The sequence below is a fragment of the Mastomys coucha genome, unplaced genomic scaffold, assembly GCF_008632895.1.
Source record: "Mastomys coucha isolate ucsf_1 unplaced genomic scaffold, UCSF_Mcou_1 pScaffold22, whole genome shotgun sequence".
In the NCBI taxonomy this organism is placed as follows: Eukaryota; Metazoa; Chordata; class Mammalia; order Rodentia; family Muridae; genus Mastomys; species Mastomys coucha.
Window position 1 is genome coordinate 68,465,208 of NW_022196905.1, and position 17,670 is coordinate 68,482,877.

General features: G+C 42.4%; 1 protein-coding gene across 5 annotated transcripts in view; it reads left to right on the top strand.

Annotated features, from left to right (window-relative positions):
• Kit (KIT proto-oncogene, receptor tyrosine kinase) overlaps nt 1–17,670 on the top strand; it is a 79,413-nt gene that overhangs the window by 30,818 nt on the left and 30,925 nt on the right. For 3 of the 5 annotated variants that reach the window (XM_031342769.1, XM_031342771.1, XM_031342773.1), the window contains exons 2-6: nt 1,901–2,173; nt 4,148–4,429; nt 5,638–5,774; nt 10,305–10,482; nt 15,814–16,003. In XM_031342769.1, the coding sequence (XP_031198629.1) occupies nt 1,901–2,173; nt 4,148–4,429; nt 5,638–5,774; nt 10,305–10,482; nt 15,814–16,003 (1,060 nt within the window). The remainder of the gene's footprint in view (nt 1–1,900; nt 2,174–4,147; nt 4,430–5,637; nt 5,775–10,304; nt 10,483–15,813; nt 16,004–17,670) is intronic. The other 2 variants (XM_031342770.1, XM_031342772.1) reach the window with 1 other exon arrangement.

The window sequence follows — 17,670 nt, forward strand, 5'->3', positions numbered from 1 at the left end:
GAGAGAGAGAGAGAGAGAGAGAGAGAGTGAGTGAGTTTGAGATTTGAGACAGGGCCCCACTATGTAGACCAGGCTAGTCTCAAATTCATGGACTTCTGACTGCCCCTACCTCTCAAGCGCTGGGATTAAAGGTGTGAGCCATCATGGCTGGCCAGATCCAGTCTTTCTGTAACCTTATCTTAGAGGACATGTTTTTGGTCTGTGTGGTCCTACTGTGTGGCATCTGCCTCAACTTTCCCTTTTTCTGGCACTTTCTAAATGCATGGTCTTGCCTCTTCCCTTTGCTTCAGCCTCCCTCCTCTCCTCCTCTCCCTCTCTCCTTTTCAGTGATTTAAAAACAACAAAACCAGCCTTTTCGTGGCTTTCCTACCTGCTTCTGGCTGGTAGAACCCTCGTTTGGGGGGTTCTGTCCTGAAGTCATGCCTGAGTGCCAATCATCCTGCAGCTTGGCCCACACTTCTGCTGAGATGTGGGGGCTCCTGATGGTCCGCTGTGTTGTCAACCTTACCTACCGTGCATCCCTGTGGACTGTTTTCTAGCCAGGTGCACCACACAGGGCTTTCGGGGGGGGGGGGGGTTCTTGCTGTCTAGTTCTCAGCAGCCTTGTCCTCCCGCTCATCTGAGAGGACCAAGGCCCAGCCCACCTCTTCTTCTTCAGTCTAAACTTCTAGCTGTAGTTCATGTACGCTGGTACTGGAGTGGAGTCCTTTCAAAACATTTTTATTTGTATTAGCAGTGTGTGCCTGTGTTCACTCATGTGCCTTCAGGGGTCAGAGGGTAACATTTAGGAATTGGTTCTATCCCCCGGCCTATAACACAGGTGGCCAGGCTTGCCTGAGAGAGCTTTTTACCCTGGCTCCTAGAGCAGTGTTCCCTCTTTAACTCTGAAATGTATGTAAAGAACGTATGTCACACTAACATGGATACTCTAGGCGTGAAGTTGATCACATTGGAAGCCAACATATGTGGTAAACAGCCCATGGTCTAATTTTGATGATACAGTCATTTTTTTCCTGTAATGTTTGCAGATATGTAGATATTATTTCTGTGTGGAATGTCTTGTAAGGAGTATTGTTTGAAAATAGGTGAATTCTAAAGCTTGAAGAAAATCAAAAAGATGTCCTTCTGTCACGTATATTCTTTTTAATGTACTTTTTAAGTTATGTACACATACATACTAAATATATATTATACATATGTAATGTATATACACTATAGTATATATGCATATATATGCACTATACAATATATAGTATATACATATAGTATATACACAGTGTATTATAGTATATATATTTATATGTACATATGTATGTGTGTGCTCATGTGTGTGTATGTATGTGTGTGTATCATACCTGCTTACTGCTATCCTGCCTCCCCTGTCCATCCCTGTCAGCCTCTTCTGTAGCCCCCCCCCCTTCCCAGAGTCTTTTTGTTTTGCCTCTGGCATTGACTTTCATAAGTAGGGTTTGGGACTCTCTTACTTGAGCAAGGGTGACTTACCAGTGGCTACACCACTGAGGAATACATCATGCACCTCAGTTTTGTTTCTGGTTTCCCTCCATGGTGTAAGACATTGCTGTGGTTTTTAAGGTGAATGTTCGTGTAGCAACTCGACAAGGACAAACCATCATCATTGGGCATGGCTGACCCAGAGAAAGCTGTGTGTCCAGCTCGGCAGCTTGTACACCAAGTGTGACCCTATAGGACTAACTTAAGGCTGCAGAAAATAACTTTATAGATGAATTTAAACTTTAGACAGAATTCCCTTTGCATCCACAAATAGCAGGGCTATTTTTATGGTAGCGTACACGGTCGAGAATGGAACTCAATATTAGAAGAAAGGCTTTATTTCGCCAAGACAGCTCACACTCAACACAGTCCTTGTTTTTCTTGGCAGCAGCCACGCCTCAGCCATCTGTGAGTCCGGGGGAGCCGTCTCTGCCATCCATCCAGCCGGCGCAGTCAGAGTTAATAGTTGAAGCTGGCGACACCCTCAGGCTGACGTGCATTGATCCTGACTTTGTCAAGTGGACTTTCGAGATCTTCGATAAAATGATTGAGAATAAGCATAATGCATGGATCCAGGAGAAGGCGGAGGCCACACACACGGGCAAATACACGTGCATCAACAGCAATGGCCTCAGGAGCTCTATTTACGTGTTTGTTAGAGGTAAATGCTCGGCTTCTGGGTTGCTGTGCTGGGCAGTGTTTGGTACCCTGTTCTCTTAAGTGACACGGAGGTGACCAAACCACAGGCAGAATTTGGCTGGCTGGTTCAAGGAAGCCAACCATAGATGGTTTTCTTCGCCAGCTTCCTCATGGCTTTGAGTGTGACCTGACTGGGGGATCCGCGAGGCCGGAACTGGATTACAGTCTGGTTAACCCATTTGTCCTGGTGCTTGGAGTCAACCCCGAGAATAAATTAGGCCCTTTGGGAAAGCTGTATTTTAATGCCTTGAGATACTAAATATACCCACTTAGTAAAAACACTTCAGGGAGCCCAAGGCCTCAAAAGGCCAGAACAGACTAACACTTCAAAAGACTTGGCCCACTCTCAAGGAGTAAATTCCAGAAAACAACTCAGACAGCTAAGCATCCCTTGTCAGTCATAAGCTCGTTTGGAGTTGGTTCTCTTCAGCAATTATAGCCTCTTGGAAACAAAAGACAAAGATGTGGCAGTTAGAGTCCTACACCTCATTTCCTAGACGCATTCAGCCGTTTGTGGATGTGTGTTTGCTATCATGTCAAGAACCCACAGGGCAGTATCCTTTTGGGTGATGTAAAACAAAGCTAATGTCAGTCTAAGAGAAGGCACCTGGTTGTAGCACCAGTTGTGTAGGGACTGGGTCTGTCATGTATAGCATGCTTGCAGCTCTGTGAATCTATGGTGGATGTTTCCTTGTGCCTGGAAGGTGTGCTGCCTAGGATCTCCATTTCTCCCTTTGGTTCTCAGATAAGATGAGCAGTCTCCCTCAGGGGATTGTTAGGGAGACACAATTATACAAACCTTAGCATGCTCAAACAGGGGTTAATGAAGCTGCCTCAGAAGACCGCTGTGAAATTGACTGTGCCTCTGCCTGCTTTATCAGTTGTCCTTCCTTAAGTGGGCAGCTGAGGAGACGTGCTCAGCGATAAGCCACAGCTTAGCTTCAGGGTTCAGCTTCAGAACTGTTGGGCCCACCCGCACTTTGGGGAAGACATTTTGTAATTTCTAGGCAGCAACGAAAGTACCATCATGGGCTTCGTGAGTTCCTTCATAGAGACTTGCTCGTCTGGGGAGGTCGCTGACTTAGCCAGGCAGCTCACACCCTCCAGTCACGTTTAGACCCTTAACTAGTGTGTGCCACGGACAGGAAAGAAGTGACACTTTTGGGAGGCTCCTACACCCTGATGACTGAGAAAGTATAGACAGAAAACCAACTGCAGCTTCTGATGGTTTTTGTTGCTTTGTTTGTGTTTTGGTTTTTTTTTGTCTTTTAATTAAATGATAAAACAAATACATTTCAGTGGTAACAGATTCCGTTTGTGTGTGCATTAACATTTGATTTCCAAGTGGAAAAGATCATTTGAAAACAGAATTCCAGAGGGCTGAGAGGATAGCTTGGCAGTCAAGCGAGTGCTTGCCTATAAGCATGAGGACCTTAATAGCCACATAACAAGCTGGTGTGTTGGAGGCCTTTCAGTGTGTGCTCAGCCTTTAAGAGCACCTGCTGCTTTTGCAGAGGACCCAGTTTGGTTGCCAGACCCACACTGGGCAGCTCACAACCACTTAGGACTCCAGTTCCAGGAGATCTAACGCCTCCCTTCCAGTCTTCGGTCCTCATGCACATGGTCTATCCAAGAACAAGCTAGCACAGAATCACGAGTGTAAAGTAAAATAGCAAACTTTGAAATCCATTGTGTTATTCAAGCTTGTAATCTTTTAAATCTTTTTTTTCAGAGAGCAGGTTGTGGTGGTACACGACTTTAATCACAGCTGAGGCGGGTGGATCTCTGAGTTAGAGGCCAGCCTGGTCTACCAGCAAGTTCCAGACCAGCCAGGGCTGCATAGTGAGACCCTGTTTAAACAAACAAACAAACAAGCAAGCAAAGTGTTTTCATTGTCTCCACACCCAGCCCAATGGCCTTTTGTTCTGCTTCACAGATCCTGCCGTACTTTTCCTGGTTGACCTTCCCTTGTTTGGCAAAGAAGACAGCGACGCGCTGGTCCGCTGCCCTCTGACAGACCCACAGGTGTCCAATTATTCCCTCATTGAGTGTAATGGGAAATCTCTCCCCACGGACCTGACGTTTGTCCCAAACCCCAAGGCTGGCATCACCATCAAAAACGTGAAGCGCGCCTACCACCGGCTGTGTGTCCGATGTGTTGCCTGGCGCGAGGGCGCTTGGATGCGGTCTGATAAATTCACCCTCAAAGTGAGGGCAGGTATGGCCTCCTTCTTACATTCTGTGGGTGGGGGAGACCCTATTTATGGGTCTGATCTCTCTCTTTCCACTTAGCCTAGGGCATCAGGACACAGCCACTAGTAAGCTCACCACCTTTCAGGTAATGGCAGACATTTGTGGATTCTTCCAGAGAGACAGATCCATAGCTGCTGCTAGCTAAGGTGGTCATTAAATCTGCTAGTTTATGGCATCCCAAGGTGACAGCCTTACCACAAGTGTTCCTACTCAAGGGACAGATTTAATTTAAGGATATTAGTCTACAAGGGGTTTATGCTTTAATTTGAATGGACACGTGACCTGATTTTTTTTCCTGTAGCTGATTGGTTCCCAAGCCATTCAAGCTCTGGGAAAGAAAGTGCCCACAACCCATGGAACTTGTTACCAGGACATCACCAGGAGATAAACTAGGCTTTATATTTGAGGTTCTCTAATTCAGCATCACTTTGGGATTCAACTAATGAGGAGAATTTTTAATCTGCTTTTGAAACACTATACTCATTAAAATGAAGGGAGTTTTAATTATTTAAAACCTGGAGTTTTTAGAAGCAAGCAAGGTGTGATTGTATAAAATATGGGAAAGGTACCCATTTGGCTGAAAGATTATCATTAGCTATAGTACACTAGGTCCTCAAGAAATCATCAAGGGTAAAGATTAAACCTGCTTTCTCGGGCTGCCCTCTGCCCGCTTTCTCGGGCTGCCCTCTGCCACCCAAGGGGAAAAGCCAGAAGTATTTATGATCTCTCACTGGGTGCTCCTGTGCTTTCCACTCGGCATGAATGAGTTTGCTTGTAGGAAACAATATAGATCCGTTAGTATTGTGCTTTGTATTTTATTTAATGATATATAACACAAGCTGTGCACAGTCAAGAAAAAGCAATGTTGGGTCTGGAGAGGTTAGCTCAGAAGTCAGGAGTGCCTGCTGCCTGCTCTTCTCACAGGTCAGCTCGGATCCCAGCTCCCACCTCAGGTGGCCTATATCAGCCAATAACTCCAACCACAGGGTATTTTACACCCTACTGCTCGGCTTTCTCAGACACCCCACACATATGGTGTACGCATACAAAGATACACACTAATAGCTAAGACTAAAATAATTTTTAAAAAGAAGTGCGTTAAAAATATGACAAGTTGAAATTCCCGCTGTGAAGGAAGGACTGACGTCAGGGCTGCGTTTCTCTTCTTTTTAGCCATCAAGGCTATCCCACTCGTGTCTGTGCCTGAAACAAGTCACCTCCTTAAGGAAGGGGACACATTTACGGTGATTTGCACCATAAAAGATGTGTCTACTTCTGTGAACTCCATGTGGCTAAAGGTGAACCCTCAGGTGAGTGCTGTTTAATTCCTATCATGTGCTGTGGTTTCTGTGGGGCCTGATTGTACAGGTTCTCTATAAAACTGGCCAGGGGTGACTCTGCTGGTACGAATAGCTGTTAGCAACTAGCCAGGAGTATGTTCACATGCTGTCTAAGTTTGTATACTACAGCATGTGTGTTTATTATTAGTGATAAATAACTACCACATTGTTACTATATTTTGAGAAAAGAGAGGGCATCTCTCAGGTTATTACTTAGCACTGTTTTTTTTTAATGACTTTAGTAAAGAAATTAAAAAGAAAACAAAACAAAATAAATGAATAACTGTATATCAGTCAGCTAACGTATACTTCAGGTAAAACTATTGTCTGCTTAGGCCAGGTGACAGAAAGAGTCGTCAATACCTCTCCCCCTTCTTCTTATGAAGAAGAAATGCCGTTATGAATGGCCCACAAAGCTCTTCTGATCCCCGCAGAATGGCCACATCATCTGGGATATGGGGTTCTCTTTGTGCAGCTTGGATTTCCCCCTTTGAGGCTGGTTCCCTGAGATTAAATTGTTAATGGCTTTCCATTCGTTTTTGGTTTTTTTTCCCCTGTGGAGTATTAATAAAATGGTTATCTTTAATGTGAAACATTTGGATGAGTTTATGTTCTCATTCAGTTGACAAATATGCATTGAATCCTACTATATGTCAGATGCTGTGCTGGACATGTCTTAAATAAATCTTAGCCAAATCCTTCCTTTCCCCATCCCTTTTTCTTTCAGTGCTAAGGCTTGAATCCAAAGGCCTTACACCTGTGAGGGAAGGACACTGTCTAACTGATTTTAGACATTTTATTTTGGATATTCCTTACTTTTTGTTTTTATCTTAAAGACTCAATAACAAGGTTTTAAAACTTAATTATCCATTAAAATTCCCACTGACTGAGTTTCTCTTCTACTTTTAAGTAATGAGACAATTGTCTAGCCATCTTCAGTTCCCCTTTCTCTTACATGTGGGAATGTGAAATAGAAAAAAAGAAATACATTTATTTTTCCTCTTCCTCCTCTTGGCGAGTGTTCAACATTGGCAATTTCATGCCTGCATACAGAGTATGGTACGAAACGTATAACCATGGTGATCCGCATAGTGATGGTATTTGTACAGATCTTGATGGATGATAACTTGCTTTGTCTACAAAGCCTGCCACTGACCTGGAGGTTGGATCGTACTGGAGACTCATTCTTTCAAACCAATACCTCAGAGAAACAAGTTTTAGTTTTCAGACCCTCTAATGTAATACAAATAATAGCTTCTGTATGGATTTTGGGCTAACCTTACAGAGCACAATCCCATATTAATTGGCTTTCTATAATCCTTGATTTCAGATGAGAGAACAATTTAGACTTTGTGTGTGTATTTGAGCCTGTGTATACTTGAAAATTAGCCCTTTTAAGATGAGAAATTCAATTTTCCCCAGGCAGTTTTGCTCTGAACCGTTTCCCAGGAGCCCCGCATGCCATTCCCAATTAACCCACTGGCAATGGTAGCTACGTCTTTGGTGTTAGGAGCTCTTTGGGGAGATCCCAATGTGGGCCTCCAAGGGTTAAAGAAAAACCAAATCATGTGCAGACAGCATGCAATGTGTGACTTGCAGATGGGACTCTTGGCCCTCTGCCAGGGTTCACCATGAATCTTTTATTGATCCTTTGGCATAATTTGGAATGCTGTTAGCACTATTAGATTATTTTTTTAAAAAAATCCATAATGTTTGATCTTGAGCATTGAGAGGAAGCTTCACTCATGAGAAAGTGAGGCTACCACGAGATCTTAAGAGTTGTTGTGATTATTTGTTCAAGCATAAAAGTCTTGGGGTTTACACAGTGCTTGCTCATCTTGGCCAGCTTTTCTAATGCCTCCGAACAGTAAGCTTTCTATTGGCTTTCAGTGCTGAGCTTGGCAGTATGCTAAATTAAGGTCTTTGACTTTGGGTGTTAGCTAGCACATCATTTTTGACCAAGCTATTTTGTTCTGCACTGACCATCTCAGACCTTGCACTTAGTGCCCTTTTGGGGACTCTCTGACCCTAGGGAGAGTGGTATCCCATCTGTTCTTGATCACTGTGGCTTTGGCACAGAAGGCAGAAACAGCAGCCTAAAGGCCAATGTGAGGATGTGGCTCATTTTGGCTTATCGTAGGATATAGTGATCCTGTACACTGAAATGGCAGGTTTCTACCACTATGAAACAACCTAGAAGGGATGGCTCCCGATCTGCTGAGGACAATATTAGAAAGGCATGGAAATCCCTATTTGTTAAGTCACACCTTTTAGGAACAAAGACCAGGGCTAGGTGTGTCTTTGACTTGATCAAGTTCTCCCAGCCAAACAGACTCTCTTCTTTTTAATAAACCTTGGGCCATCAACTTTTATGTATGCTTATTTTAATGTAACAGGATTCCAAATACTGTGGGCTGGATGTGATGTTAGCTTCATTACAGACCCTTTGCTTTGCGTGTGTGAGGCCTTCAGTTCCCAGTCCTGAAGAAAAATTCTTTTTGTTTGTTTGTTTGTTTGTTTTCAAGACAGGGTTTCTCTGAGTTCTGGAACTCACTCTGTAGACCAAGCTGGCCTCGAACTTAGAAATCCGCCTGCCTCTGCCTCCCAAGTGCTTGGATTAAAGGCATGCACCACCACTGCCTGGCTTTGAAGAAAAATTCTTAAGCTATAATTATACAAGGAAAAAAAAAGAAAGGTATTGTCTATGTTTGTAGCTAGCAATGCTGTATATATAATAGAAATATAATGTGAGCTGTACAGGTCATTTAAGTTTTTCTGATAGGCACATTCCAAAAATAAGTGATTTTTTTAAAATGCCATATTTGACCCAGTAATATGAAATATCATTTCCTACTAAAATTAACATAAATGTTATTAATGTATTCTGCATCTAATAATTCAGAATCTAGGATATATTTTATGTGGAGTCACAACTACAGCATTTGAAGTACTCCATGGTCTCAAGTGGCTAGTGTTTATTAATGCCAGGTAGCCCACACGTTTCCCATGGTTCTCTCATCTCTCTCTATTCCATGCATTACCACTTGGTTGTAGCTTTAAGACTGATGCTTTGCTTGTGATAGATTCTTACTATTGTAGTCCAAGCTAGCCTTGAACCTGTAGCCATCTTTCTGACTTGGCTTCCAGGTGCTGGCATTGTATAGATACAAGCTGTCTTAAGTGATGTCAGCATTTCATTTCTGTTATTTCCTACCCGGACATAATCTTTATTGTCTCATTTACCCAATGGATATTTGTGCCATTCCAAGCATCATTGTAGTCAGTATCGTGGAACTTTTGTCTTCTGTTATGAGCCTTAGACACAGGTGATCTGAGGACCTTAGGCTCCTGCCAAGCTCCTTTCCAGCAGTGTTCCCATTACCAGCACTCGCTAACATTGCTGGGCAACGTAGCCATAGCTGGCCATCACCCTTGGTCTTTGTATCAGCTCTTGCTCGCTGATAACAGCATTGTTGATGCTATTGTTTTCTCCACTGTAATGGGACTGTGTGCAGATGATATCAGATTTGGAAGATGCAGAATGCAGAGTTAGACTTCTTCAAATCCTTTTTAGTGGAGTTGCCGATAATGAAGGTTTTACCATGGTACTTCCAAGCATCTCTCCATGTCTGGTCTGCAGATGGATCACAAGAGTGATGCCCGAAGGCCAGAGCCACAGTCCTTTCTGGTCAGCCTGCACGAACAATTTGTGATGTTGTCTTGGAGGCGTCCTGAGCCTTTATCCTTACGGTCCTTAAGAAAATTCTATTGGGTTAATAATTATGGTGGTGAATGTCCAAGTCAATATATACATCTTATGCTTTTAATTTTATGTTTTAAGATACTAAATGCTAATAAAAAGGTTATATGGCTTCTTTTGGTTGTTAAATTCACACATGGAAAAGAGTAAAGGGTGCTGGTGGGGCTGGGGATGGATCTTGGTTGATCGAGTACTTGCCTGGCATGCATGAATCCCTGGGATCAATGCATAGCACATCGTAAACCAGGCTTGTTGGGGACATATGCCTGTGATCCACGCGCTCAGGTGGAGGGAGGCAGGTGGGATGGAAGTTCAAGGTCATTCTTGGCTACACAGGGAATTAGAAGCAATCCTGGTCTACGCGGAGATCCTGTCTCAAAGAGGAAAAGGAAACAAAAAGGAAATGTTAATATGACATACATGTGCTGACTCACTATGACATATCGGTATTCTACAATATTTCTTGCATGGTGACTCTGAAAATCTAATACTGCAGAGAACTTGGAATGAATTTTCCTGTATTTCCCAATCGTTCATAATGACTATCTTTCAATATAATCCTGGGATATGAAGGGTCCCAGTGACAGGCTTGTCTCGACGTTTTATTACTCCCCCTCAGTTGTGTATAATGAATGCTAATATGGAGAAGTTAATTGCTGCTATTTTTAATTTAGGAAAGATCCTGAATATAAATTATATGGTAATCTTTGATATTTTTTCTTTCCCTTCCCTTCTGAAAGCCTCATAGCAACAAAGCCCTGGTAAAGCAAAATAGCTGGCATCGGGGTAACTTCAATTACGAACGCCAGGAGACACTGACTATCAGCTCAGCAAGAGTTAACGACTCCGGAGTGTTCATGTGTTATGCCAATAATACTTTTGGATCAGCAAATGTCACAACAACCTTGAAAGTAGTAGGTAAATATCTCTATGGGAATGTATAAATTACGGGCAATAGTGAAAGGAGAAATTACTAGATAGTTTCCTTTTTATGCAAATGGGATTCTAAGAACCAATTCTTAGAATTTATTATCACCGAATGAATGAATGAATGAATATTATTCCTGGAGCATCTTGGCAGCAGAACACAAAACCAGATCCTACCAGTTTACCCAAAAGACAGGAGAGAACTGTCACTGAAGTTCAGATGTGTCACTCTGTGCGCCCACCTTCCCCTCCCCACGCAAGTTTTGCAATGGCTCAAGTTTTGCAATGACCAGAGATGCTCTTTGCCAGGCCTCAGAGATGTGTAGAGCCTGGGGTACTTGTCTGTGTTCTGGAACATGCTGTTTGTCAGTTGTTGGCTTTGGTCCCTTGTGGTCTGTGATGACTTGGGCTTCTCCAGCCCGTTTGTTCTTCTCCATCTCTGTAGCCCTGGAGTTCATTGCTGGCTCACACCATCAGGAGAGCCGCGCTGGTCCCAGAGAGCCTCAAGGAAGGGTCCTCAGGGTCTCCTCTGCCCCCAGGTTCACCACAGCTGCTCTGTACAGTCGTAGGTGTAGCTTTGGTCTTCTGGATGCAAGAAAGTCCACAAGTATTTATTTTTGAGGCAACTACTTAAAGAGAAGCCGAGCAGTAGAGTGTTCCTGTTATTTCTAATTTATCCAAACCAATAATAGTTTTCCCCAAAATATTTCATTCATAGGTTTGTTTGTTTTGGTTTTTGCCTTCTGGATGTTGTTTGACTTCACCTAATTTTTATTTTTTTATTTTTGTTTTCTGTCTTTATTGCAATTAATATGTAAGCCTTTTTAATGGTACCGTTTTCTTGGTGCTTGCCTTTGATAACACCCGTGTAGAACAGTGAAGCTCATCTTTGTAAGCATTAATAAAACAACGCACTGTTTGCTTGCATCCTACTCCTCGCCCCACCCCGATTGCAGTAATTCATGGAACAGAGCTCTGTGGGTTTTTTTTTCCCTCTCTCCTGTAGTAACATCATAAAAATCTGGTGCTTCTGCCCAAGTTCTAATGGAAAGTCTCTCAACAGATGAACACAGAGAAGACACTTCTCTTGTAATTATAGAGTCATCACACACAAAGTGTGCTCCTCTGTCCCCAACTGTGATCGTGAGCCATTTATTAATTTGACTAGAAGGCTATGCTTTTAAAATATTAAACTCCATAAGCACTAATTTGCTAAGTTGATTAGGGAGCATGTTGATATACCCTCTTCAGCTCCAGAAAGCAATTAGGATGTTTTGAGCATATTGTTGTATGTAATCGGATTTTTAAAAAATCCATTCATCAGTTTCCAAGAATTAGAAATGTGTGACTGGAAAGCTCTGTGGCTATGAAATCTGAATCTGGTTTTGTTGTGGGTCAGGGCTGGGTTGTGTTGGGACAGGAACAGGAAGAGACAAAGGCTAATTCTGTAGGGACTAGGAGTGGGGTTTGGATCCAACATAGCGGTGAGATAATGAGACTTTCTGACTATCTGACATTCTCTCTCTCTATTTCTCTCTCTCTCTTTCTCTCTCTCTCTTTCTCTCTCTCTCCCTCTCTCTCTCTCTCTATATATATATGTACATATGTACATATGTACATATATATATATATTTATGAGTATATATGAGATATATAGTGTATAGTGAAGGCATTCAACATATTACAGGAATGCATATAGGCTATAAAAATGTTACTGTAGTGAAGCAAATAAGTATATCCACCATCTCCCACAGTAATATTTGTGTGTGTGTGTGTGTGTGTGTGCGCGCGCGCACAGATAGAATCTGACCTGGTTTTAGGTTAGGGGCTTTTCTACTTCTTTTTCTAATGTACCCCAGTTTTTCTCTGTACTTCTTCAGAGGCAATGATCTCCAGTTCCCACAACATTGGAAACAGAGATGAGACAGATTTTAAGGGAGTGTCAGACAATAGAGTTTAAACCTGATTAAAAGTTAATGTACTGGTATTTTTTTTTTTAATGCAGAAGCACTTGAAAAAGGAAAGTTTGTTTTAACAATTTTGTTAGCATTCCTTCTATTTATGTTGGAGTATTTGAGGTAGAATCTTAATCCTTCTTACACTGTAGAAATCTAAGGCTTCAGCCCACTATGTAACAACCTGACTGTGTTGTCAGCCTTCTGTTTCATGACGAAATACCTGACATGCTAACAGTTTAAAGGACGGAAGATTCATTTATGCTCATGCGCTAAGTCTGTGGACTTGAGGCAGCTCTGGAACATCGTGGAGCAGGTAGCAGAAAAGAGACGTTCACCTTATGGCAGTCAAGAAACAGCCAGGAAGGGCCAGACACAAGATAGGCATACCCCTAGCCACCCATTTCCCTCAAAGGGAATCCATTGTTGAACTTAGGACCCTCATGATCCGGTCCCTTCCTACAAGTCCATTTGCTAGCAACCAAGCCTTTAACACGGGGGTATTCTTCACAGTCAAGTCAGAATGCTTATATTGACAAGGTAAGGCTACAGAAAACCCAGGACTACTGATATATATATTTCAAGATTTATTTATTTATTTATTTATTTAATTTATATGAGTACACTGTCGCTGTCTTCAGACACACCAGAAGAGGGCATTGGATCTCCATTATAGATGGCTGTGAGCCACCATGTGGTTGCTGGGAATTGAACTCAGGACCTCTGGAAGAACAGTCAGTGCTCTTAACTGCTGAGCCATCTCTCCAGCCCTGTTGTATATATATTTAAATATGCATAGTTTATTTTTATGTTATGCTCATTGATGTCTTGCCTCATGTATGTCTATGTGAGAGGGTCAGAAACCCTGGAACTGGATTTACACACAGGTTTGAGCTGCCATGTGGGTGCTGGGATTGAGCCTGTGGTCTCTGGAAGAGCAGAGGATTTAACCACTGAGCGGCTCTCTAGCCTTGCTTACACATTTTATCTATGGTCACCTGACCTTTTTTTTTTTTTTGATTATGCAGTTATCTGAATATATGACCTTATGAAGCAACACTGATTCGTTGAACATATCAATAGCTAACAAACCAAAAAGCCCTTCTCATAAAGAATGGCAGGGGTTGTGTCATTTGTGATTCAGGTTAAACTAAACTCCCAGCCCCAACTCCAGTTTTTATTTTGGATGATTTTTTTTTTTCATTCCCCACTAAAAATAGTCCTGTGGAGAGAGGAAGGACGCGGGACTGTGGTTTTGACCTTGAGCCTTTAGGCAATCAAACAGAATTAAAAAAACAAAAACAAAAACAAAAAAACAAAATCAAGCAAGCAAATGAACAAACAAACAAACAAAACCCCCACAATGACAAACTTCTGTGTATACATAGATACTTGCAAAGTCAGTAAAAGTTTACAACACAGTTAGTTTAAGCACTTGAAAATGAAGTGGAATAAACTTTAAACTCTAACTTGATGTAGCTGCTTCTTAAAGATTGGAGTATTTTGCTTATATTTTTGTATATGAGTTTTCATTATACAATTTTATTCATATCCTTATTTTCTTGCTTAAAATGTATAGAGACTCTAAAAAAAAAACAGCTATTCTTGGCTTCTCTTAGACCCATGTTCAAAGCTAGACTTTGCCTATATGGCTCTGGATCTAAACATAAATCATCAATTTTATCTATAAATTAGAGATTACAAGTACTGCCTATAAATTGGAGTTATCACTAAATCTCTAACCTGGGGCTAGGAGATGGCTTAGTGGGTAGGAACGCTTGTTCTACCCATGAGGAGCTGAGTTCAAATCCTCAGCACTTATATACAAAACCAAGCATGGCTGCCCATGACTGTAATCCCAAGACTAGGGAACAGAGACTGCAGATCCTGAGAGCTTCCTGGCTAGCCAGTCTTTCCAAAAGGGTGAATTTCTGGCTCAGTGGAAGACCCTTGGAGTTCTGTTCTAGACAGAGTTTCTTGGTAGAGCTCTGACAGTCCTGGAACTCCTTCTGTAGACTAGGCTGGTCTCGAACTCAGAGATCTACCTGCCTCTGCCTCTGGAGTGCTGGGATTAAAGGTGTATACCACCACCACTTGGCTAGTCTCCATGCTCTAAATGTGCATGTACCATAGACACAGACATCAAACACACACACACACAAACACACACACACATGCAGAAAACCCATAACCTGTTTTTCATCTATAAATTAGAGGCTTCAGCTCTATGTTCCAGAATGATTATAAGCATAAATGTCATAATTATTAAATGAAATGTGTGCTAAAATGCCTGAGGCAGTTCTTGGAACATAGTAAGCACCATCCCCTAAATGGTAGCTATAAAAATAATATCGGCAATTATCTTATTGCTCTTTTTCAAGCTCGCTCTTGGATTATTACATAACCATCTCTAAGGCTGTATTATTTACTTCACCAATGTTCTGTCATGTCAAGAGTGATCGAAACCCGTGCAAATAGTACTTTGTGCATCTCTTAACCCATTTTAAGAAGAGTTCTCAAATGGAAATTATAGGATTTAGACTTAAAATAGATAATTTAAAAAAAGAAACTCTCGATTGCTAACTGGTTCTGAAACATAGCGTGCCAGTTTGTCATGTGTAGTTCCCTGTGCTTCTTCGAAACACACTCGAGATTCTTGGGTTTATTTTAAATTAGTTTTGCTATTTTTGATAAATGAAGAGTGCTATCCATATTTTAATGACTGGTTTAGCTAAACAGTCCTTTTCCCCTAGTTTAATGTCCTCTTTCCCGGTACCTTAATTCAAATTCGCCCTTTGCAATAATTTCCTTTTCTCGATTCCAAAAAATATTCGCCCCTCTCCCCCATAAGCAGTAAAAGCCCAGTTTTCCCATTAAAGCATTGTCTGACTGATGACCCGTGGTGTGATAACAGACAACACTTGGTATGAATGAGCTAGTGATCATTTTCTTCAAATACAAAATAATATTTTTTTCTTTTTGGCAGCATTTCTATCACATTTTGGAGCTCATTCTTGCCTTGACTCAGTGGTACCCTTTTACTACATTTGTAGTTCTTCTGGGCCTAGGCAGGGGCTATTTAATATAATATCTTGAACTTAAACCTCATGATCGATCATGGAGGCAAGTGGATGTAGAACCTTTCAGGGAACTGCTAGCAAGGCAGCAGTATACATCCGGGGCTTAGCGTGTGCCCTGCCTCATCCAGGAGGTGGCAAAGAGCAAAGGCAGCTGACACCCATCTTCTCCCATGGTGCCCATCAACACTGGAAGCCATCGTCTGTCACCATTTTTGTGATCCTAAGTTGATGTCGCATGCTCTAGTCAGTCGTGACTACTGATTGCTGTCTTACTCTGTTCCGATTAGAAAAAGGATTCATCAACATCTTTCCTGTGAAGAACACCACGGTATTTGTGACGGACGGAGAAAATGTAGATTTGGTCGTTGAATACGAGGCCTACCCTAAACCTGAGCACCAGCAGTGGATATATATGAACAGGACCTCTACTAACAAAGGGGAGGATTATGTCAAATCTGATAACAAAAGTAACATCAGGTAAGGAGGGGACTTGTGCCCGTCTCTCCCCGCAACCTTCCCAGGCCATATTTTGGTGACCCAGCCATGCGTGGGAAGATGCCACATGAGGAAGGACATCTGGGGCTTCCTCTGTGTCCTTGGCCAACAGTTCCATTTTGCTGTGGATTTAGAATGTTTCTACCACATGTTTGAACGTATGCCCACCCAGTGTCTCACTTGGAATGTGAGGGTTACTTTTCTCTTAGTTTTAAGGGTAACCCAAAGCAATGACTAGCATATCTTTAGGACACAATAATTCTTAGAAAGAAAGGGAAGTTGGTACTGTTACTTTGTTAAATCTCTGAGGCAACTATGAATCATCATGATTCAGGCCAGGTGAGTGATTATTTTTTTTTTCAGATTTCTTATTAAATCTTCAAAGCATCATAATTACAATAATAGCAGTCATAATACCTTGTGTGCTTTTGTTTGTTTCTGTCATATATACCTTATCATATATGTCATACATACCTTGTCATATATTACACATATTGGCACAAACCTTAGATGTAGCACTTGAGTTTTGTTTTTTTTGTTTTTTTTGTTTGTTTGTTTGTTTTAAATTTAACTTGCAGTTGTGTGGGTATGCAATGGTGCAGGGACACAGTGCAGCCCAAAATGTGTGTGAAGGTCAGAAGACAACCTTTGGGAGTCTGGTCTCTCTTTCCACATTTACATGCATTCCAGGGATCAAACTCAGGTGCTTGTCAGGGGTTGGGGTTTCTGCAGAGAGAAAGCTATGAGGAGGCAGGAGGCCAGCTGAGAAAGGACCTTAGGGAATTCTACACTGAGCTTTCTGTACCTGGCTACTTGAGATCACCCTTGGCTGAAGGTGACAGATGTGACGCATCCTGAGCTCCATCCACAACAAGGGTCTGTGGGGACATGGGGATAGGCTGTAGAGGACACACAGGGCCAAGGAACCTGCACGAGAAGCTGAGATCAGAACATTTGCTCTGTCTACCAATGGGGAGAGGAAAGGGAGCGAGGCCACTGAGCGTGGGCAGTCAGGCAAGGCCTTCTCAGGGCATCTATCATTCTAGAGCTCACACTAGCTTAAGGATTATATGGTGTTCCTTCCTCACAGCCATCCTGTAGCTCCCTGAGTAGAGCAGATACTTGAGTAACAAATACACGTAGGGACTCTGGGGAAAGAAGTCTAGGAGTAAAAGAAAAACTAAGCTTGACAGAAGCAAGGCGGGGGACAGTGGCTGAAAGAGTTCGTGATTGTGTGGATCCCAAGGGTCTAAGTGTCCACATGAAAGTCAAGGGCGAGTGCAGGCTACTGAGCTATGGGTTCCCAGAACAGAGGTCAAGGTACTGCCACAGTGTAGGCAGAGGAGGAAGTGGTCATGAAGGTAGCAGGGACAGTGGCCTCAGAGGCCTGGCTTGCCTATTTCGGTTATCTTCCTATGCAGGCCTTTGTTCCCTAAATAGAGTGGTATGCGGTTGTGTGTGTGTGTGTGTGTGTAGTGTGTATGAGTGTGTGTGTGTGTGTGTGGTATGTGTGTGGTATGTGTGAGTATGTGTGTGTGTGGACTGTGTGTGTAGAGTGTGTGTGTGTGTGTGTGTGTGGACTGTGGGGGGAGTGAGTGTGTGTGTGGACTGTGGGGGGAGTGTGTGTGTGTAGTGTGTATGAGTGTGTG